Consider the following 23,529-nt stretch of genomic DNA (forward strand, 5'->3'; position numbering starts at 1 on the left):
TTTTGAGCACTACCAGAGAATAAACAAAGCCTTCGTCAATCAGAACTTCTTCTCAGTTTTGGGCCAGCTACCCATGGCTTAGAAAACGGCAAGACAAATTGGCCAAATATAGTGAGCTAGTTACAATCATAGAATTACCTACTTTTCTTCGTCAGTAACCTCAGCTCAAACTGATAAGCCACAAGGAAACAAACCATTCTAGAAAAAAAACTGTTTTATTGATTTATTACCTGTACATTTGTTTTCAGTGCTGACAGTAATTGCTACATACTTTGGTGTGAATCAGAGGTGCAGTTCGCCCCTTTTGTTGTACATGCCGGCAGGATGAGAAGCACAGTAACAAAAACCAGAAGTATTTACCGTCAGCTTCATTTGCTAACTACAGTATGTGTTTACATGTAAGTGTGCTTCTCTCTGTCCTCGAAAGCATTTACAGGCACTGAACATTTCTGTGAAGACAGACTGACATGTACAATGTGTCTTCCTCTCCATCACAGCCAAATAAACATAGTCCAAGGATATTGGTAGGATACAAAGGGCACGGGAATTCCAGCAGCACCGGACTGCTGAAATTTAGTTTCAATAGAAATCAGGGGAGCAGCTAAAGAATCAGTATAACATCAAGTTAGAAAAAGCACACAGTCATTCAGTTTGCGCCTGTTGCAATGTTTCTGCTGCCAACTGAGGTCCAAGGGTCAGACTGAGCTTTAACGTCTCATCTGCCACAGGCGATCAATACAGACAGGGAAAGCCCCCACAGACCAGAACATTAGGACACGTGTACAGTTTTTATACAGAAAGTAAATTTACATCCGTCTCTTTTCCTGAAGCAATGTCCCACTTGATCTTGTAGAGGTTCCACCTGAGTCAGATATCCGACCACAGTCTGTCCATTAAGAGCAATGTGACGTAAGGCCATTTTTTTTAAAAGTCTTTATGAAATGTTCAACATTGCAAGTTTCAAGCGCTTCTGGTCGATTCCTGGAAAGATCAGCCTGCAAAATGTTCTATAGAAAACAGTCAGGGTGCAATAGTTAAAAAGTTATGGTCCGTGTTTTGGTTTCTCACTCAGATGAGAGCAACCAAAACGATAATCACAAGTACACCCAGGACATGAAAATATATATTTACTTTTATAATATATAAAATGTCTTATTTAATCCAGTATGTACACAATGTACATGTTTGAGGAACTAGTTTCTCAGAAAAGAAGTTCTGCTCCGACTGATCGGATCCAAAAAATGTACAACCCTAAAACAAGGGACAAAAAAATCCTTCCAGGATAAGTTTCCACAGGCCAACAGTGCAGCTGATATCCAAAAACAGTTTGAGAAAAATGTAGTTTGCCTCAATCTGTTGTAGTCCACATTAGATCTGGCAAATAATCTCAGTAGAAGTGCTGAAGCAGAGTGGGAGCTTCATATCTTCAGTAGATCACCTCATAGACCGTGGCCTTCTTGTCACCAGATCCTGTCACAATATATTTGTCATCTGCAGAAATGTCACAGCTCAGGACAGACGATGACTCCTTTGACTGAAAGTAAACACAAACAAGAGTCAAAACATTGTTTTTCCTTCTGGTTCAATGAGTGCATATTGATGAAGAGTCTAATGTGCAGCAGTGCTCTGTCAAGGTAAACACCGCCCTAAAACTCTCATTTCTGTATGAGTGACTCTTGTTGAATGGCTCCAAACATTCTTACTAGAACCTGAGTTTATTTACAGACTGTCCCGATCCAGTAAGCCTTCAACCACATCGATCAGAAGGACATATACAAAAAATTTGTAGTACTGTTTTATTAGAACACGCAACTAGTTATAAAGTTTTTCACGTGGTTCATATCTGTTAGGAGCAGTATTTGGACAACATTAATGATTGTTAAGACTTACATCTGAACAATTTCCAAAGAGCTACAGAAATGGGGTCAAGACATCACAATGTTCTAATTTAAACCAGTGAAATTACCTGGAATATGCTGGCACCATAAGGAGTCCGCCATGCATTCAGCAGGTTGTCCTTCCCCGTGCTCACAAACCATTTACCTACAGGCACAGATGAGACACATTTAACAAAAAGTGAAGGTAAGGGTCCTCACAGACATAACAGAGCCACTGTAACCATTTTAAACATAATACTTTAATTACCTCATCAACAATCATACAACACATAATGAAGACTCACAGCTCTAACCCAGTTAATTATTGAAATGACCCTCTGATTAATTAACCAACTCACTAGATGGCGGCTGATTTAATCAGCAACACCAAGAGCTCGGTGTCATTTCAATTAATCAGTTCTGTGGTGAAGGAGGTGAGGCTGTTGATTTCTGAGGATAAATTAATGTGAACAGACATTTTTGAAGCATTGGATTTGCTGTTAAATGACCACTGTTTGAAATTTATAACAAATAACCCTACTGGTGTGACTTACAGCTCAATAAAAGCAAAACTGTGTAAAAAATAATCTCCCTTGAGACCTTCCTTGTGTTGCCAGATAATGACAACGCTATTAAGGCTCTGGACTGACTGATGATTATATAAAATGTTCAAATCTCTCTAATTCAGGTTTTAGTTTTTGGACATCCTCGCCATCATCTTCACAGCTGGAATCTGCTACGGGTAAATACAAAGTATTGATGCTGTAACATCTCTTCTTACATTCAGCTGTCGTCACACAAACAAACACAGAGGACCTAATGGTCAGAAATTTCAAATTGCAAAATATTTTATTGAAACAGCAAGTGAAGGGGAGGGTTCCTAAGCCAACATGGCCGCTGTGGGCATAAAATTCATAGTAGATGTTATGAAGGTGTTTGATAGTGAATGGTTAAAATATTTTGAATTACTAAATGGTCATATTTATATTTATAGCTCAATGAACTAGCTTGAATGTAGCAGTAGAACACTTTAATTAAGTAGTGTTTAATTCAGGTGTTGGGAATAAAACATTTTATTTATTAGTATAGTATATAAATGTTCCTCGGCCTACATGCTATTCAGTTTTCTTTAATGGCTTTGTTTTTACAATTTCCCAGATCATCCACCATTACAGTAAACCAGAGAGACACTATTGTATGGTTGATACTTGTGATATTGGTCCTTTAACTGTTTGTAAATGTAGGTTGAAAAAAAATACAATAAAAGCTCCAAAAATGTCATCAAAAAGTGAAAGTCATAGATTCATTAAACAGAGTGAAATATTTCAAGCATTTATTTCTTGTAATTTTGATTATTGCTTATATATAATGAAAAACCCAAAGTTCAGTGTTTTGGAAAGTTTGACTATTACATCAATTAGATCATAAGCAAGGATATTTTAAACAGAAATGTGAGGTTCTTGAAAAGTATGTTTATTTCTATCTACTCAATACTTGGTTGGGGCTCCTTTTGCATGAATTATTGCATCAATGTGGCCTTGGCATGGAGGTGGTTCTGCTGAGGTGTAATTAAAGCCCAGGTTGCTTTCACAGTGTCCTTCAGGTTCAGGCCAGTTGGCTGGTCAATCAAACACAGTAACACCATGGTCATTAACCCAACTTTTTGTACCCGTAGCAGTGCGGGCAGATACCAATTCCTGCTGGAAAATGAAATTAGCATCTCATTACAGCTCGTCAGCAGAGGAAAGCATGAAGTGATCTAATATTTCCTGCTAGATGGCTGTGTTGACTTTGGATTAAAAAAAAACCCAGTGGCCAAACACCAGCAGATGGCATGGTACCCCAAATCACCACTACACACATGGACCCTGTCCACTCCTTATGAAGCTCCCCCAAGTTCCTGAATGGATTTTGCTGAATAATCCTCTCAAGGCTGTGGTTACCCCAGTTGGTGCACTTTTCCCATCCACTCAACAGTCGATAAATATGCTATAACTTTATTCTAGATTCCTGAGACAGTGAATTTTTGTTTTTTATTATCACCAAGGCATAATTTTAAAAATGACAATAAAAGCTTCAAATATTTGACTCTGTGTAATGAATCTATAGAATATGAATTTCTGAATTGAATTACAAAATAAAGTGAACTTTTTCATGCTATTCTAATTTGGGAGCTGTAAACTTGTAAAACCTGATAGATAGCCTGTTTGTTGGCAGTCTATAATGTACAAGTGACAGAATTATTTACCTGAAACAAGCTCAGATGTTATTAAAGAGCATTGTGCATTTCCCAAATATATCTATTAAAGCAAGAAAACGCTCCACTTATGATTTGAGCAGTCTAAAACATAAACACCGGCTCTATTACAGTTTAGGCTAGAGGTTTGTTCAAAATTGTGCTTGTATATCTGCCAACACAATTTCAGCTGTGAAATCTTTAAATATACACTGCTGAAAAAAATAAAGGGAGCACTTAAACAACACAATATAACTCCAAGTAAATCAAACGTCTGTGAAATCAAACTGTCCACTTAGGAAGAAACACTGACTGACAATCAATTTCACATGTTGTGTAAATGAAATAGACAACAGGGGGAAATCTTTGGCGATTAGCAAGACACTCAATAAAGGAGTGGTTCTGCAGGTGGGGACCACAGACCACTTCTCAGTACCTATGCTTTCTGGCTGATGTTTTGGTCACTTTTGAATGTTGGTGGAGCTTTCACACTCATGGTAGCATGAGACGGACTCTACAATCCACACAAGTGGTTCAGGTAGTGCAGCTCATCCAGGATGGCATATCAATGCAAGCTGTGGCAAGAAGATTTGCTGTGTCTGTCAGCGTAGTGTCCAGAGCCTGGAGGCGCTACCAGGAGACAGGCCAGTACACCAGGAGACATGGAGGATGCCGTAGGAGGACAACTACCCAGCAGCAGAGTCTGGAGACACCGTGGAGAGCTATCTGCTGCCTGCAACATCCTTCAGCATGACTGGTTTGGCAGTGGGTCAGTAATGGTGTGGGGTGGCATTTCTTTGGTGGGCTGCACAGCCCTCCTTGTGCTCGCCAGAGATAGCCTGACTGCCATTAGGTACCGAGATGAGATCCTCAGACCCCTTGTGAGACCATATGCTGGTGCGGTTGGCCCTGGGTTCCTCCTAATGCAGGACAATGCTAGTCCTCATGTGGCTGGAGTGTGTCAGCAGTTCCTGCAAGATGAAGACATTGAAGCTATGGACCGTTCCCCAGACCTGAATCCGATTCTGGGACATCATGTCTCGCTCCATCCACCAACGTCACGTTGCACTACAGACTGTCCAGGAGTTGGCGGATGCTTTAGTCCAGGTCTGGGAGGAGATCCCTCAGGAGACCATCCATCGTCTCATCAGGAGCATGCCCAGGTGTTGTAGGGAGGTCATACAGGCACATGGAGGCCACACACAATACTGAGCCTCATTTTGACTTGTTTTAAGGACATTACATCAAAGTTGGATCAGCCTGTAGTGTTTTTATCCACTTTAATTTTGTGTGTGACTCCAAATCCAGGCCTCCATTGATTAATACATTTGATTTCCATTGATGATTATTTTGTGATTCTGTTGTCAGCACATTCAACTTTGTACAGAACAAAGTATTTAATGAGAATATTTCATTCATTCAGATCTAGGATGTGTTATTTGAGTGTTCCCTTTATTTTTTTGAGCTGTCTATATCATTCGCCATAGTACTGTTTCAAAGCTCTTTGCATGTTACTTACCACAGTAGGCAAACTTGAGTGAGAGGACACAGCTTTCGTGTAGATGCAGCTGGTACTTGTCTGGCTTGGTGTGGTGAAGTACTTCAACATTGCTGCTCTCCATTCCCACAGCCAGCCATTCTCCAGTGGGACAGTAGCCCAGTGAGAAGATCTGCAACAACGATAAACAATCCTTGAAGCAAGTCTGTTTTTTTGCCACTAAACACCTCCTGAAAGCAATAACTGAGCCACGTGGAGCCAGTGCATATTTAGTTGTACCTGTGAGGTGAAGTCATGTTGTTGAAGCTGCCGGCCCTCCCTCAAGTCCCAAGAGCGGACTGTGTTGTCGAGCCCTCCGGTCCACAGTTTGGTCCCGTCATGGGAAATATCAATACAGCTGGCTCCATCTGTGTGGCCCTGGAACTGTCTGAAACACATCAGGGCCCGAGGGACAGTTTCAAAATCAGACAGCAAAGCTAAAACTACCCATCACTGTGACAAGGCGCTTTAAATTTAGACGACTAATATGACTTAAGGCAACAAGTGGCTTTTTTGCCCTGTAAAATATACAATTTAGAGTTTGAAGGCGGAGGAAAGGAAATACTCCTTAATAAAAAACTAAAGCCTGGCAAAGACTTGAATATGAGTGGGATATGAATGCATCATACACAAATATGTATGAATTCAACTGAAGAGGACATTTGTATCACTTTAATTAAGCCCCCTGCTGACTCATTTGCACATTTGAAGTTTTTTTGGAAACCTAAAACAAAAACAAAAAAACAGGATTTCTCTTTTTGAGAAGAGAATAAAATATTTGGTAAACTTTTATTGGCCTTCTTTGAACCTTCGCAATACAAGGTGTGCAATGTTTTGTTTTGCCTCAAGTTTATGTCCAAAACACAACCATTTGAGCGAACTACAAACCTGACAAGAGTCTGGTTATGGAGGTCCCACACGGCAATGTTTCCATCGGAGCAGCAGGAGAAGCAGACCTTGGCGTCGGGACTGATGGCCAGAGCATAACAGGCTGGAGCGGAGGACGTGAGCTCGGCCTTTATGCGAGGCGTCTGCGAGGCCAGGTCCCAGATGGTCAGCGTGCTGGCCTCGCCGCCCACGATCAGGGTGCGGCCGTCGGGCAGCAGCTTGCACGAGCGGATGTAATTGTCTCTGTTCTGGAGAATAAAAAAGTTTGAAAATTGTTAGAATCTTGATAACTGGATGTAATGAATTTGCATAGATGTGCTAAATGTAGATGAAATAAAGATCTTTTGAGATGAACAAATACAATCAGGTTGAACCACATAGTATTACTTTAGTACATCCACTTTTAAGGGCTTTTCTTTAACAGGTGAAGCTGCTGACTCACTCTGGTGAAGATGTTAATGTCAACTTTAACAAGAGACAAAGACAGTCGGGCTGCAGGGTCCACAAGAGCAGAAAGACAAATCAACAGCACTGTAGAAGCTATTGGTCAAATGAAAATGGCACTCTGATGGCTTCATAAAACCAAACGACACTCTGGACACACCTTAAGGGTGTAGGAGGCCATATGAGCTGAACAGCATGAAGACACAGAGTCAAAATGAGAAACGGGAGGCAGTTGGGAGAAAGTAATGAGCTGCGTAATGGGAGACAGGGTTGGCCAATCAGAACGTCATTACTCAGCAGGGTTTTTTTTTTCCTCCACCAAGGATAATTTCAGCACAGCAGTGAGACATTTTACTGAATTATTCACATCTTTATCTGTTGGGATCTGTGGACAGCTGTAGTGGGATGGTGAGTCAGGCTACATTTAATACTAAAGAAAACTCTTAATGTATTACTCTGAGACTCATTAATACATTAGGAATCATTTGTGGCTGAACACATTGAAATGCATTTAGCATGGAGCTAACTCAACTCAGTTTCTCCATCTTTGTCTTAAAAGGAAAAACATAATTACCAGGCAGTCAAGTTGGGACACAGGGCTCTTGCTGCCTGGTTGACTGATGTCCCAGATCTTGACACAACCCTTTCCACCAGTGTAGACGTGACGAGTGGGGTTGCTGATAGTGACGGCGCACACCACTTCCCCGTGACTCAGCGTATTGATCTGACGAGCATGGCGCGGGATGCCGGGGCCCATCAGTGCATCTGGAGGGAAGGGCACGGGCTGCATCTGACCGTCTGCACTTACATGAAAAGAGTAAGCTCTGCAAAGAACAAAGAGGATGGAGGTGTGTAAAGTTTGGGAATAAAATCTAATTCAATACAGACGGTAAAGAAAAAATATGCAAACACGTACGGTTTTCCTCCTGAAATGGAAGTGAGACTTGTTGGCAGGCCTGGAGCTCGCATGTGAGGATGGGGGTCAAACCCTGCCTGCACAAGGAAAAGAATCAAGTAAGTAGTAACAAATCGGTAGATTTAAATGCCGACACCTCGAGGAACTCTTGAGCTATAATTTCCAGGAAAATCCCTTGAAATATGCAGATTGAGCTGTACAGAGAAGCTTGACAAACAAGTAAAACATTTACTCTGTAGCCAGAAAGGTAATGAGTTAAGTAAATACAGAATAAACACAGTAGAAACTCAAGATATTGTAGTCAAAAACCATTACCTACTGAAATGATGGGGTTACACATGTTTGAAAGGACTAGTGTTGAATTAAAGAGTATGGATAAAATTTATGTAAAATGGCAGGAGGAACCTGTTACACTTTGTATATCCACATCTTAGCTGAAGACTTCAATATAAAAGCCGTGGTACTTACAATTGGTGAGCGTCCATAGGCGGCAGCAGCTGCAGCGCTCATCTGTGGTGAGATAAGACCCGGATACACGCCTGGGCTGGTGAGGGACCCGTTCATTTCATGATGACCCATCATGGCAAATGGAGAGGCATAAGAACCAGCAATAGACAGAGGAGTACGGAGGGCCGGGGCAGCTGACGGTAAGAAGAAACCACCTTTGACCAATTAATATACTCTTTATATGGTTTATTGGTGTGAGTACAGTAAAACAGTTGTAGCTGTAAACAAGGTCAGAACTGCCACATGTAGAGTCTGTTGCTGATGTCAGTTTTCTTCTAGGATATACGGTGAATTTTGAGTATGACTTGCCTGTTGCAAAGGCAGCTCTGCTAAATGCAACATAATGAACAATGAGAAGGATAACTAGTTTGTCAGTAATTACCTAATGCTTCCATGCCGGGTGGTTTTCCCATGGACAAAGGCCGCAGTCCTGGTGTGGTGCTGGTTCCTGGTGTCGGGGCCTCGTTCCTGGGTGTCGGGGTGTTGGACTTCAGGCTGGGTGTTGACGACTTGTCGTTCTGTAACAGAAGCCTGAAAGTGTTATTTATAAAGTAGTATATCCCTCTCTCTCTCAAATGCAGACATACAAAATAAACTTCATCCGTTGCTGAAGATCAAAATCCCATGAAGAGTTAAAAACTCCCCCACCAGGCAGGAAAATCCACAGTGACAATCTGAGTGGACGTCTCCAGTTAATCCAATCCAACATGAGTGCATTTTCGCAACTGTGGTTGTGAGTGTGTGTGATAATGTGTCAGAATGTAGGCATAAACCTTTGCTTATAAAAACCTTACGCAAGATGGTGGCCCAAACCACTCTTTATTAATCCCTTGCCAATTGAAAGAGACAAGTAGAGCTTCAGCTGGCTGACGCGTTAATAAGGGAAGGATAGGAACTGGGTTTTATAGTGGGAGGAAGGAAGTAGTAACGTGTTAGCTGTGTTGCTAATGTATCGTTAGCTTCGGTAGAATGGTTTATGCAATACAACAATTCAAGCAAGGTTAAATCTCAGTTTTTTGAATAGTTCGTAGAAATCTTAACTCCTCTGTGTGTATTTACTCTAAGATAATTGTTGGTGTGATTATGAAGGACTTTGATCAACTGTTGTTGTTTTTAGATGTGCTATATAAATTCATTTGACTTTGACATTTTAGGGACAGAGAAGAAGCAGATCAGACAGCGTATGTCCCTCTGCAGAGACTCTAGGTTATTAACAGCCTCAGAGCAATGGAGAAATGACCATTTATTGGGTAAGCCATAAAGGAGATTGAGAGGACTGAGCCAGAGGGTTTGATTTCCTGAGAAGACATCCCCCCTTTGCTGCCTCACATCCTGCACATCAGCCAACTTCTAAGCCTCCATTTTAGTCCTTCACCCACCCACTACATTTGACAAATGCTCTTCAGTCAGTCAGTTCAGGCTTCATCACCTCCACCATAACCCCTCTCATTTCATCATCTTGCTACACTCACATGGGCGTGGTCCTTCGCCTTAGATGACGGTGTGCTGCCAGAAGAGGCAACCGAGGCAGGGCTGTTGGGGGCCGCGTCCTTCTTCAGCACTCGGGACTTGTCCAGACCGTTTTCAGGAGGAGAGTGAGCCGGGCTGACTCGAGGGGTGGCTGGATCCTACGGAGTTAAATGACACAGACAGAGTGCAAGACTGAGCAAATAGGCTGGAGGAAAGCCACTGCCATTTACATGTGGGTCAAACAAGCTGGGGCCTCATGTGCAAACACAGATAAATATACTCATGTATGCTCATACTCCCCCCTCACACACATGCATGCACTCCTCATTCACCTGTCACGCCCTTTTCTCTTTGTATTCTTTGTCTTATATTCTGCATGAATGGCAAAAGGAAATTCACCAAGTAAACACTCTCTAAGCACACAACCAATATTATGACAGCCGTTTGGGCAACACAGTGAAAGGTGTTGAGGCTTCACCAGACAAAAGAGGGCTGTGTTTGGTTTTTTTGCAGGCTTCCTGCTAAAGAATGTGGCTGAGCAGCTAAACACCCGTCTTACCTCGTTGGACACGTCCACCACCAAGTCGTCACTTTTCTCCCCGTCACTGTCCTGAAATAAAGGAGCAGCATCAGTCGCAAGGAATTTATTTAAACTGCAAGCATGGAAACAGTAAATAATGAGTGTTAATCTCAACTGTAAATTTGTCTTCTGATGTTTGCCCATACTTGTTTCAAATTCAGCCCGAAAGGCTAATGTTTTTTGAATTAACAGCTAGTTTTTAAGAGGACACTATCCCACCAGCCAACAAAAGAAATACAGAAACACTTACATATCCTCTGTTGCTGTCTTTGTCATCCACTTTTCGTTTCTTTGAGTCCAGGCTGTAGTCTGAAGAGCTGCGGTGCTTCTCACTCGCTACCCGCAGGCTGTCTGAAGGCGACACCGAGTTATTCTGCCACAAACACACAAGGACCACATGAGACTAAAGGTCCCATCAAGTTACCTTGGCATGCCTTGCATGTCTTAAATCAGTATGCTGTACCACGTACAGACAACTGTGTGTGCAGTATAGATTTACATCTTTAGCAAATATTATGCTGAGGATCTTGCTCCATCTTGGAAAAAGACTGTGTGTAAGCATTTCTACATAGATATCAGCCTTTAAACTGCTAACACAGTCCAATATTGCACCTGCCGTGTTATGCCAACCAGTTGTTAATCTTTAAGACTTCAATTCAGCTCGTGCCCAATCATGAAGGGAATGAAACCTACAAAATGGTGCATTTACATCAAGTCATATCTATGTAGTATTTTTCTTTGTCAGGTCAGCGATAATATTGACAGTAAAGCCATCTGCACAATGCTCTTGGACTGTTTCAAAATAAAAGGGGGTTGAAGAGGATTCTTGGAAAGCTTAGCCCTGTTGCTGCTGCCAAGGCAGTGGAGCAAGGAGGAAACAGATGAGGCAGCTCAGCAAAACCACAAAGCCACAAAAACACTGACTGCCAAGGTGACTTGTCACAAGTCAAACTGGAAAGAAAACATGAACTTTAAATAAAACCTGCCAATTTTGTAGACTACAACTGTGGCCAGGCCAAGGCTCAGTATAAAACTACACGAACTTTTCAAATCAAACCTCTGCTGCATTCTCAACACATGCATACAAAAACAACTGAGTATAAATCTAAAATCATGACTGAGACATGGTGTGATGTAACAGGCCAAAACTACAAAAGCAACTGACATGGAAATCAACCAAATTAAAACAGGGGGAGGAAAGAAAGAGAGCATTGAGAAATCCAGGACAAGAGCGATGTGGCGAGACAAAGTGCTGCCTGCAGAGAAGGGTCCTGATGGGGACAGAGTGAGAAAATTACTGGGAAAAAAAGGAGGAAGACAAGAGGCTAAAACAGGAAAGGAACTTGGCGAGCAGTAACTGCCCAGCAGCGTAATCATGAGCTCTCCCCACTAGTGGGAACGCTCAGATAGGTTGGCACTTTCTCAAAAGCTGCAAACTGGGTTTTTGTAATCTGGCAGTACCACTCCACAAACTCAATCAGACTGACTGGCAGGGAATGCGTAGGTGGGGGTAGACGACGTAAGAACATCTTCAGGTCAATTCTTATTGTGAATCTACTTAATAAATCCCTACAATCATTAGAAACATAATATAAAGAGAATGAGGGAAGTAATTAAAAGAACCTCCTGGGCTATGGAGAACATTTAACTGAGATAGAGCAGCTAATGGATTGCTGTTAACGGTCAAACTTTTCCCAAATGAGTTCAGCCTATTTTCTGCCTCCTCCTTAGTTCAAAACAGGACAATAATTTCAGCTGCTGCTGCAAAAACAAAGCCACCAGTCTGGCTTGGTGGGATGCTGTCTCCTACAGTATTACAGCCTGTCTGTGTCTGAGCCCGAGGCCTTTCAGAGATTGCTTAGTCTCAGTAACCCTGCACTTCCCTTTAACTGTGGTATCAGATGACCTGAGACAACAGAACAGGAAGACCTTGTGTGTGTCTCTGCACACTGAACAAAAAGAGGGAGGAGAGGCGAGCTGAGAGATCAGGTAAGGTGGTATTGCAGACGCTTGTCACCAAATGAGAAGGGGGAAGAGTTAGGGTTCCCTTCTGACATGAGTGAGCCCATTCAGGATGGCCAGTCAATGGGAACGTAATCTGTTTGAGCAGCTCCAACAGAGCGTTATACTCCGGCTAACTGAGAGCTTTAAGCCTGTCCAATAAACAAGGACTTTAACATGAGAAGAGATGGAGAGATGAAGAAAACACAAGACATAGGAAGAGCAAAAAATCATGATGAGGAGAAACAAAACACCAAGAGAGGAAGGCAGAGCAGTAAAGAAAGTACAAATCAGAAATATAATGTTTACTGAATGAGAAATAACAACAATGACTTGGACTCATGACTTGGTAAATCCTCTAAAGTGGTGAGGAAGGAGAGCCAAAGTCACTTTTAATTGTGCTGAAATTAAAGGAGGTAGCAGACTACTAATCCTTGTCCAGTGATTGGAGTCATTTTCCACCTGGATTAGAAGGCACTGACTTATTTAGCAAGAAGTCATTTGAATTCAGTCAGCGTATAAGTGTGTGTTCTTACACAGAGAGCATGAATGTCTATTGAACATCGAGCTTAGGTCTATGTAAAGTACACCTAATGACCAAACACAGTGAGCTAGGAACAGACCAAGTCTGGAGACACATAGGAGATGGAGAATCGTAGAGTCAACATACCGTGCTGGACTCACGCTCTTTCAGAGGAATGGCCAGAGGCGAGTGAAAAGATGAGGGGCCAAGAGGGAAGAAAGCAAAACACAAATTAGTATGGAGGTAACAAAGAATGCAATCAAAGAGCAGTAATAAAAGTCACGTTATTCTGAGACCGAACAGATATCTGCAGCTCTGTGTAACCAGGTTAGTTCCAACCTCCAACCTGCTAATAAGGATCTTGTTAATTCTCCAAAAGGTGCATCCTACAATTGTTTTATTTATATTAGAATAGTATTTACTCCACTTTCCATAAATGACTGCACAAAAACCTTAAACCACTTTAATCCCTCCATAGACAGAAGTTTCTTCTGTTATTTCCATCACATCAAATTAGAACACAAGGCAAAAAAAATAAAAAATCTTCTAAAACACCAAGCTCCTCCTCACAGTTGTTCTGTGTGCTGTGCTCCTCACCTCGGTGCTCTAGGTCGTGGTGGTTTTTCTCATCCTTCACAGGCAAGTGGGCCTGACTGCCAAGAGCGCCCAGAGCCAGCAAGCCGGAGCCGGCTCCCGTCACCGGGGGGAGGCCGGGCGGCTGGAGGCCCGAAGGGTGGGGGGGCAGCTGGACTGGGGGGCCGTGGGCAGCGTGAGAGAGGTGCTGAGCCTGAAGCTGCTGCTGCTGTAAACAGACACAGAGAGATGGCAGACAAGACAAAGGACAAGTGGGTCGGCTGGGAAATGACTCCTCCATAAGTGACCGCGCTCTCCCCATGCATTCAAGCGGGCTTTAGAGACATTTTGCTCAAAGCCAAACCATTTGTATTCAACTGTGGATCAGCATACAGAGCCAGCTTGCTTCGGTAGCAGACATGCTGTCTGATGAACAATAGAAGTACTGTTTTCACAGCCCTACATGTTCAGTGAAATAGTTATTTAGCCCAGATGGGAGTGAGGTAGAATAGGTTTAGCTCAGAACCTCTGCATGTGATACGCTCTAGTTGTTCTGTCTTTAGTACTTAGTTGTGCAGTTATCCAACAAAATAGCTTAAATATAATAATAATCATATTTAGCACATGTACATTACAACGAAAATTGTCCTCTGCATTTAACCCATCCCTTATAGGGAGCAGTGGGCTGACATTGTGCAGCGCCCGGGGAGCCTTCTGGGGCTAAGGGTCTTGCTCAGGGACCCAGATATGAACCTGGCCCCTAGTGTTCCCTCTGGAACGCAAACCTCCTGTTCTAACCACTAGGCCACCACTCCCCCAATATGACAACATGAGGAACAGATTACACATTCATGTTGTATTAATGTTCACTTAATAGTTAAGGGTTAACAATTAACACATTAATATTACAATATCAAGATATCCAGAAATAAAACTGCTGCCTTTTATATGACTTCAAACTGCAGAGTAAAATATTAAATTCCCAATATTCAAATATTACATAGAAGTAACTAAAACAGCTGAAAACTTCACTTTTAACCCTCAGCAACATATGTAAACCTTTAACAATATCTTGTCCATAATAATGCCATTTTATCCAACGTCCCTTTGAAATTATTATATATATAATTACTATATATAATTATAATTTTTGAACCAAACTCAATACAACCTAAAGCTGATAACTGATCTGTTAATCTGATCAGTGCTTTGTCATGTTGGGCTTTTGGAGTTTGTTTTTTCCCCCTGACCCACCTTTTCAGTTATGAAAAATGCCGTCTACCACGAGCCACTTCATGCTTGCTTTGATTAAAAAATGATCTAGAGTTACTTTCTAACATTTACTCACACTCTGCTGGAAGGAAATGTGGTTATGTGACTCCAATAAATCATATCTAGCAGCAGAAGATGAAGGTGATTTACTGTGGTTTAATCAGCGACCAGTCACTCAGATTGAATACTGCCCCAAACAGCTATTACACCCAGAATCTAAGGTGACAGAGTGCATTTCAAATTAGCCAATTAACCCAAATCATTTAAACTTGTTCATGGTAGTCTCCATAGAGAAATAAACAGGAAAACAATGGCTGAATTCATGGGAACAAAATTTGTGTAGAGATGTGAAATTTGACGTAGGAAGGCACAACACATGGTTAAGAAATGGGGCAAATTCCTAATCTAACAAGTCTAGCCTTGATTAAAGTTCACTGAAACAGCTTTGTTTTAAGGTTTTCATCCAGATGAGCAATATTTACTTTGCAACTTGGTTTGTGAGAAACTTGGTTTATTCTAGAGGCCTGGTTTTTCCTCAATATCTTCTCACATAAGTGGGGCTTTTACTACTGGTCATTTTCTTTTCTAATGGTGCATGACCTTCAATCAGCTATGTTTTGATTGAACATCACATCACCTCTGGCCACCAGATATGGTACCAAACAGTTACACTTAGTCCCAAACTGCTTCAATCATAGCTGGGACAGAAGAAGAAGAAAATCAATAGGTCTGCTCTTGAAAGCCCAAATCCTTTCAACACTCTGGAAAACCAAGCCAGCATGCCTTGCCTCGTAAAAATGGCACTAAGCAGAAGACAGTGGAGAACACACACATCTCTCCCAAGAGGTCATGAATGTCTGTGAGAGGCAGTCAGAGCCAAGAGAGTAGACAGACAGGAGTTAAATATCCACTCAGGCAAGAGGGAAGCAAGTGCTTTAAAACAAGGTTAAATAACACTTAGCACATCCATCAACTGCCTCTTCAAAAAGTGAGAGGAAAGAAAGAGACTGCTTTTCTGTTTGCAAGATAGAACTTCAATAACCTGATCCATACATCCATTATACACAATGGAGAAAGTAGAGCAATATATATAGGGTGGCTTACCACATTCAAAAGTTGATTTAACAGCTGGCTATTATTCAGGCGGCCCATTGTGTCAGGCTAGACCTGAAACTGTCACATAGATGCAAGCAAATAGGGGCCAGCTCTTCTAATCGATTTTGCACTAGTGAGCAGAGCTGCCCATTTCTGGTGAAAACGGGAAAACCGGGCAAAAAACAGAAAAGGGCAGCCAGGACAAGGCGAGCAAGGAGAGGGAGAATCACAAAAATAACGAGAGAATAAAAGAGGGAGTGGGTGAGGGACTGAGGCAGGGATGTCCCTATTGAGTGTGTCTAATGAGGAAAAGCGTGCAGGGATCATTATCAAGAAGCCTCATTAGCGTGCTATCGCTGAGGAGAAGAGAGACGAGGGAGGGAAGTCATGAGGGGCAGAGAGAGAAAAGCAGGGAGGACATTTTCAGAAAATAAATTGCTTCCAATTCAATATTCATGGATAAAGAGCTAGCTCTCTTTCACACATATCTTTTTTCATTATGTGTAAATGCTGCAGCAGCTCTGGCAACTTCCACAGGAAACAGGCAATTAAAGTTAACTAGGCGAAACTGGCTCCCTGCAGAACAGTACTGTCAGGTGGAACAAGCATCAACAGAACCAGCACAAACCAGCTGGCAGACTAGCTTAATAAGTCTGGCAATGATCGCCACATTACCCACTGTGGCTTACACAGGCTCTGCAGCTCATCAGCATTTCTTCACTCCTCTAAAGGAAAATTAGACTGTGGAATATTTTAAAAACAACAAAACTGAGAGGAAGGACAAAGAGATTTTTCAGCAAGGTAGCCAAGGTTCTGGGTAATCCGTGGCCTCTAAATCAGCCAGATAAAAAAATAAATTAAAAAATCACAAAACATCCAAGTTAACCTTTGTTTCACTTTACCTTGAAAAGGTTTAGAAAGAGCAAAAGCGACCCTAGAAACCTTGAATCTGAATACAGTCAACTAAGCAGACACGATGATTTAGCTGCTGGTGATGTATTACAGGGAGACTTCAGCCACACCAGGAACGCACCTGTTGGTTGTTTGCATGAACAGATTCTCTGGTGCTCTTTTTTTTTTTTTATAAAAAAGACAATGTCTTTCATTCCTATTTCGTTTGTTAAACAGTAAATCATCCAGACTCTTTCAACTTGTAAGACCTTGAACGATTAAAATCTTATAGAGTTTGTAAACAATCATTTTAAATAGGTGAGTAAAAAGAAAGTTCAGTTACGTAGTGAATACATATCCAGATAAAACATGTAAAGAAGAGGACATGGTGGTAAGCAAATGAGGCATAGTAATATTAAAAACAACCAGACTTCCACAGATTAGTATTTACATGATACGTGATGAGAGCCAAACCACCTGTAGCTGGCGCATCAACCAGTACCCAGCTACAATCATGCCTAATGTTGGACATATGGAAATGAAAGCAGGAGCAGGCAAATGATACAGCACCTCTGACACTTTTTTAAAAAGACGCAATCATGCATCGCCTCTGGCTACAAAACTATGCAAAACATTGGAGAAGAGGGACAGAAGATTTTCTGTCCTCTGCGCTGGGGTCCACAGTCCAAGGCTCAGCCTCCTGTTTTCATTTGATATCAAACCAGATTTTAACCCAAACAAAGAGATGGTGAGACACTCCTTAACTATACGTTAGAATAAAACCAGAGCGAACTTCTCCATAGTCTACTTGTCACTACTTGCTGCAAAGTTCTTAGAACTATAACTAAAACTAGATGTATTCCGGTACTATTTGGATGTTTTAGGATAAACAGTAATAAAAATCCTAACCAACAACAGGTGATAACCTTTATTTTTATTTAAAGGTTTGAGAGTGTCTGATGAGTCATCAATGCTTACAACCACAATCAAATAACCAGATATACTACACAGGTTATATTTAAAAACTTTTTGTGAACCTGGAACTAAAGAAACATTAAAACTAGAACATCTGCTACATGTTAAACCCATAGCTGTAGAGCTGTCAAGACTTTCCTGTTCTACGGACTGGGCTTTACTGGGTAGCCTAAACTTTAATCGCATACATTTCACAAATGTTCAGTACCTGCACAGTTCCCACTGCTGTTATCTCTGTTGCAATCATAAAGCCTGTCCTGACCTGAACACTTCACTTCTCTGATCCAGAGGTGAAGGTAAGCCTGTTGGCTGGAACCTTTATGTAATTAAAGAGCAAGTGAAGTGAAATGTGAGAAACTCTATAATCTGATCCCAGCTGGAACGCTGCTTTAGAGCAGAGGCTCACATTGGAGCGACGGCCTGTGGGCTGAAAGGTCAAAACTGCAACAATCAAGAGAAATTACAGTTGTGAACACCATACTGACATATCATGGCAAACATTGTGTATTCTAAAATTAATAAACCACTGAAGACAGGGACAAGTCTGCACAAGTGAAGGGACCGTGGCACAGCTGGTTTGGATATATACTTATACAACATGGCTACAGATTAAAACACTGACAAATCTTTATCCCTGTTATTCCTATTTTTCCTCTGAATCTGAAATCTTTTCAAGTATTTGTTTAAAATGTATCACTTCAGATGAAGAGAGGGTTGAAATGAATCCACAAGCACAATGTAGTACACCCCACTGGTCTATAAATACTCGAGTGCAGTGGTCCTCCGCTGTGAATGCAGTTTTATCCCAGCTTTTTGGTTAAATGAGAGAAGAAGAGGGGGTATACACACAGTCAGAGGCAGATTGGGAAGTCCACGTACCCCGATGATAGCATTCAGCTCAGTCATTGTCACCTGTTTAGCCCTCTCAACAGCTTGAGCCACCTGCTGTTGATGCTGCAAGACACAAGCACAAAAGATTTGAAACATGATAGAGTTCAGTAAAAAAAACAACAACAAAAACACATTGAGACATCTGCTGCTTCTCAGGGTTGAAAATAGACCCTTAGGTCCTCCTTAAAAGCCGTGATAAAAGTCCATATTGGGCGCCTTGTGAGGCACACAGAAAAATGGGTAAATCTTGCAGAGCGTGTGATGATGCACAAAATAATCCCAGGTTAGATGAATTAAAACAATGAAAACTTAAATGTCATTCAGGAGGTCAGAACAAACAAAACTTTTGTTTGGTGAATAAAACATCCAAATGTATCTGGATTATATTATCAAAGAAAGACATTTGTCTAAACATATGTCCAGATACACTGTGGGGAGGTATTCGAAAGTGTTTAACGGTAGCTTTATTTTGAAATCATTTTACCAAACAGACTGAGTTGTGAAAACAAGACACAGTTTGGTGGGTGAATGAGGGTGTAAAACCATTCTGGGGTAGCAGAAAAGAAGTTTTGAGCTAGTTTGACTGAACTTGTTATTTGTTTAAATAAAAAAAAGACTGAGAAGAAGAACATCAGCTTTTCAGTGAGTGTGTATCACATGTGTACACATACTATGAACCATAGCTGTAAAACAAATAGCTAACAGCTTTCCACTAGAACGGTGAATTATTTCTAAAGTAACTGCTGCCTTTGTTAATTTAAAAACACAAAATGTATAATAATAATCTAATCTGTTATTGAATCTCACACTGTGCAAGACTCTACGCTATTCACCTAATAAGCTCTGGAACAACAACTTCTGATTCTGCATGACGGAAATGAGCTTCAGTGTTTTCTTAAAGGTGCGGCTTGCAGGCCTGACACTCACCTCTTGTGACAAGAATGGCATGATCTGAGCCAGAATTGCATTTAGGCGTTTGGCAATTTCAGTCTGCAGGAGAGAAGAAAGAAAATGTTAGAAGAAAATGCTCACAATGTGCTGCATGCACCGAAGAACTGAGCCGTTTAATTACCTACAAAACCACACTGTTTGCAGCGTCCATCAGGATAAAACAAGTTGTTTTTTTTGTTTTTTTTTACCAAATTGCATTTCTAAACTAAATTGGGACCGCCCAAGAACAAATTCATTTCCCCCTCTCCAATGCTTCCATTAAGCTCAAGCCTTTATTTCATTAGGAGGCTGAAATATGCTAATACCATCTGGCTGGAGAGAGCCTAATGAGGTCCATACTTCATAATTACGGCCCATAAAGAGGGGGGAAGGGCAGGCTGAAGCAGACAGGTTAACTCTCCAGCCCCGTATATCAGAGGCATCTTTGGTATCGACCACATAATATTAGCCGGCAGGGTAAGATGATACTGCGGGGCTCGATGTACATAATGCACTTTGCAGTGCTGCATTTGGGCAAATGGATACGCCGCGCTGCCCATCTACTGCACTCGGGAGGTCCCATGACATTTTGCCCAAGCCAATTTCTCTTTTTAAACTCTGCACTTTCCACAGAGTTGAGAAGAATGAGGAGCAGAAGTGGAACACAAAAGTGGCTACCAGAATGAAAGAGCAGAGTAGGGGTTGTGAGTCGTGGTGAATGGGAAAGAGAAATCCTCTGATTTGACACTAAGGTAATGTGGTATGACTGAACCAGGGGAGGTGAACTAATTGATTCTGAGAGATTAGGGGTGGAGGCCCAGCAGGTGTGTGTGGGTTGAAGAGGTCCTTCCCGCCATTTTATACGCCGTTGCATTCCACTCATTTACTCCTTAACCTTGTTTGAATGTGAAAAGGGGAGGGAGGAGAGACAGGAGGTGCCAGTAGCTTTCTGGAAAACCTCTGTCACCCTTTTTTTTTTATTTTCAGGGGGCATGAGAGGAAGGAAAGAAAGGAGGGGGCAGACCTTTGCTGTCCTGTCAGGATTTATCTCACAACCTCTGTGTGACCTCAAACGGACTGTGCTTTCTCCTCTCCTTCATCCGCCAAAAGCTTCTTCACACCCCTTCATGCTAATCTCCACTCCTCTGTTCGGTGCCCTCCCTACTTTCTCTTCCTCTCATCTTCCCCTCTTCTGTTGCTGGGGCAACGCTATCTGGCACAGCTTATCGTTATGTAAATTGGGCTGGGGCTCTGACCAGAACAGCCTGTAAAATCATATTAGGAGCAGCACAGAGGCAGGTCATTAAATTGAATTTTCGGCCTGTCGATCTGTTCGGCACGGGAAATTAATGGGGGATAACTGGGAATGTGGAGGCGGGGTGCTGCGCTGGAGGTGAGCTGACATGGAGACAGGGTGGGGGACTCTTTGGGGACTCATAAAGCATCATCATTAGCGGGGGCTGTATACAATGACACTGGCAGGGTGAGTGTGTTTCAGTGTTACGCCACTTGCCTGGAAATGGCTGCAGGGGGAGCAGCACAGGGCTTGTAGAAACAGCTGTATGCTGATACACTCTCCTATTAGAGCAACTGCATTAAAAGGCCTCGGTCACACAGAAAGGCATCCATTTGCTCATAGCAAATCACCACTTCAGGGCCACTATTTGAGACCAGAAACATTCATGGAATTCAGGTGCACTTTGCCTTTTGTTGAATGTATTATTGCACTGTGGCCCGCAGGAAAAGTTCTCCCAAGCTGGAGTACCAACAAGTGAAAAAAAGGCTGAAATCATACTATTCTGCTTTGTAACGTTAAATGTTATAAAACCTTTGACCTCCTGCTCATTTCAGTTCATCTGGAGCTTTAAAGCAGGAAAAAGATCCATCAATGTTTGTTCTAGCTGCAATTTTCTAGAAAGGGATGGTAACCCGGATGTATGTCAACCTGGAAAAGTCTTTGCAGTTAGTTGCAGCATGTTGTCCTTCCGTTTCCAATTTAGTTGCTGCACTCTGTTCACTCAGTGAGGGTAATTAGGGCTAGTGTATTTGGACAAATTTCTGACAGCTAAACACAAGAATCAAGAAAACACCCACTGTGGCTTACAGAACTCAAAAGAGGACCACTTCATTTTTTGAAATAACCATTTTCCATAGTGAATTCAGCAGCAGTTTGTAGTCACTTAAAGCCGTTGGAAACAGAGGTCTTTAAGCCACCAGAAGCTTTTCTCTGCAGCTCCACAATTACAGGTACTCAGCGTTGTCTAGAAGCACCAGAGCCTGGAGAGGCTCGCTCTCTGCGTCGCATCCCTCTGTCAATGGTGTGCTGAAAGCCGCTTGGCTGTTTGTCGCTCCAGGCATTAGCCTCCCAAGTGGAGAGCAGAGGCCCTGACGAGGATTCAATTGGCGAGGAAAACAAGTGGCAAAATGATGAGGAGGTAGAGATGCCTGTTTGGGAATTATCTTCTCAGCCAGAGCAAGAGGAAGAAAGAGGCACTTAGAGGTAGCTTGTTCATTACAAATGCATGAGGAACATTTTGCATGTGCATCTCAATTTAGTTAGAGCTTATACACAGAAAAGAAGTGGCATTCTTTCTGCAGGGAAACCTCTGGAACTGGACGGTTTGTGATGGATTACAACATTCTTCATTAGAGCTACAGTCATTACGTTGACAATACTCTTATTATTCTGAAATCTGCAAGCTCTATTCAGGTCTAAGCATGTTGAATACTAACACCAGCCAGTTAGGAAACGTATGCCCAAACAATAATTGTTTAACTTTACCAACTTCTCCAGCCTGGCTATCAAAATAAAGCATGTCTCAGAGCCTTGAGTAACCTCAACAAACTCCCCTGAGTGTGTGGGTGGTTGTGTGTGTGTTTCTCGTACTCAGTTTGTTTTGGCTTTGAGACAGATCGACCATCATCACCTTGGCAAACAATTCCAGGAATCCACTATTAATTATTCATTTGCACAAGCTCTGTTCCTCCTTCCCCCCACTTTCTCCAGGAAACAGGCAAGATCCTTCTCGATGAAGCACTTTCTCCTTTTCCTTCATTCATTCAACAAGTGAGGAATTAGATAAACAGCATATTCATTTGCAATGGCTTGCTAAAGTGAAACTAAAAGTAAAGCAGCAAAAATGAACACATTTAGTAGGGATACATTGGATCAGTTCGCTTTGAATCCTTGTGATTGATTACATTTTTTTTTTACTCGCACCACTTGGGATGGACAAAGAAAAACCTGAGATCAAAATGTAGACACGCATGGAAGTGACAGAGAGCAAAGGCAGTCAAAAACAAAGCAACCCCCTCTACACCTACACCACAGTCAGCAGGGCATGTTGCTGAGGCAGCCTAATGAGCTGCGCTAATTAAAATCACTTATTGACAGCAAGCAGGGGTGATTACCTCCACCCTGCACTTTTTCCCATCATAAGAGACACTGTCAAAACAAATTACCTCCTGGCAGACACACACACAAACACACACACCCCTTACATGACAACCACTCGGCTCGACGGCAGCATTGGGGAAACAGTGTGTTGGAACCTCAATTACTGTATGTTTGTGCGAGTAGACACAAACAGTGTTTCCAGGTTGGGATATTTATAGATGTGTGTGTGTGTGTGTTTGCACACAAGTCCCTTTTTAGTCCAGATTTGTTGAGGTAACAACAAAGTGCATTTTTAATGTGTTTTTTCACACTACACTAAATCTTGAACACAAACAAAGCAGCATGCCCACCTGCTTGCAATAATCCAGCCTGCAGCCTTTCATATGAATAACAGGGACAGCTAGGGCCTGTCTGTGTACCTCTCGCTGATGTCATCACAAACACTTGTTCAGCAGGGATGGGAGAAGAGAAAGAAAGGAAGGAAGGAGGGTGGCAGGAACAATAAATTATTCAGAGAGCTCTCCAC

The 23,529-nt window shown here is 42.0% G+C and overlaps 1 protein-coding gene across 1 annotated transcript in view; it reads right to left on the minus strand.

Moving 5' to 3' along the window:
* Positions 1 to 208: 208 nt before the first annotated feature.
* The window catches only part of tle3b (TLE family member 3, transcriptional corepressor b), a 28,937-nt gene continuing 5,616 nt past the window's right edge, over positions 209 to 23,529 (minus strand). Inside the window, exons 6-21 of the mRNA XM_047362951.1 lie at positions 19,604 to 19,666; positions 18,665 to 18,739; positions 13,577 to 13,781; positions 13,127 to 13,143; positions 10,706 to 10,828; positions 10,435 to 10,485; positions 9,878 to 10,033; positions 8,788 to 8,923; positions 8,367 to 8,539; positions 7,899 to 7,975; positions 7,557 to 7,806; positions 6,539 to 6,786; positions 5,891 to 6,038; positions 5,633 to 5,783; positions 1,967 to 2,043; positions 209 to 1,534 (exon numbers count right to left, since the gene is read on the minus strand). Of these exons, the coding sequence (XP_047218907.1) occupies positions 1,427 to 1,534; positions 1,967 to 2,043; positions 5,633 to 5,783; positions 5,891 to 6,038; positions 6,539 to 6,786; positions 7,557 to 7,806; positions 7,899 to 7,975; positions 8,367 to 8,539; positions 8,788 to 8,923; positions 9,878 to 10,033; positions 10,435 to 10,485; positions 10,706 to 10,828; positions 13,127 to 13,143; positions 13,577 to 13,781; positions 18,665 to 18,739; positions 19,604 to 19,666 (2,058 nt within the window). The 3' untranslated portion in view covers positions 209 to 1,426. The remainder of the gene's footprint in view (positions 1,535 to 1,966; positions 2,044 to 5,632; positions 5,784 to 5,890; positions 6,039 to 6,538; positions 6,787 to 7,556; positions 7,807 to 7,898; positions 7,976 to 8,366; positions 8,540 to 8,787; positions 8,924 to 9,877; positions 10,034 to 10,434; positions 10,486 to 10,705; positions 10,829 to 13,126; positions 13,144 to 13,576; positions 13,782 to 18,664; positions 18,740 to 19,603; positions 19,667 to 23,529) is intronic.

This window comes from Girardinichthys multiradiatus, chromosome 4 (assembly GCF_021462225.1).
Source record: "Girardinichthys multiradiatus isolate DD_20200921_A chromosome 4, DD_fGirMul_XY1, whole genome shotgun sequence".
NCBI classification, from domain to species: domain Eukaryota; kingdom Metazoa; phylum Chordata; class Actinopteri; order Cyprinodontiformes; family Goodeidae; genus Girardinichthys; species Girardinichthys multiradiatus.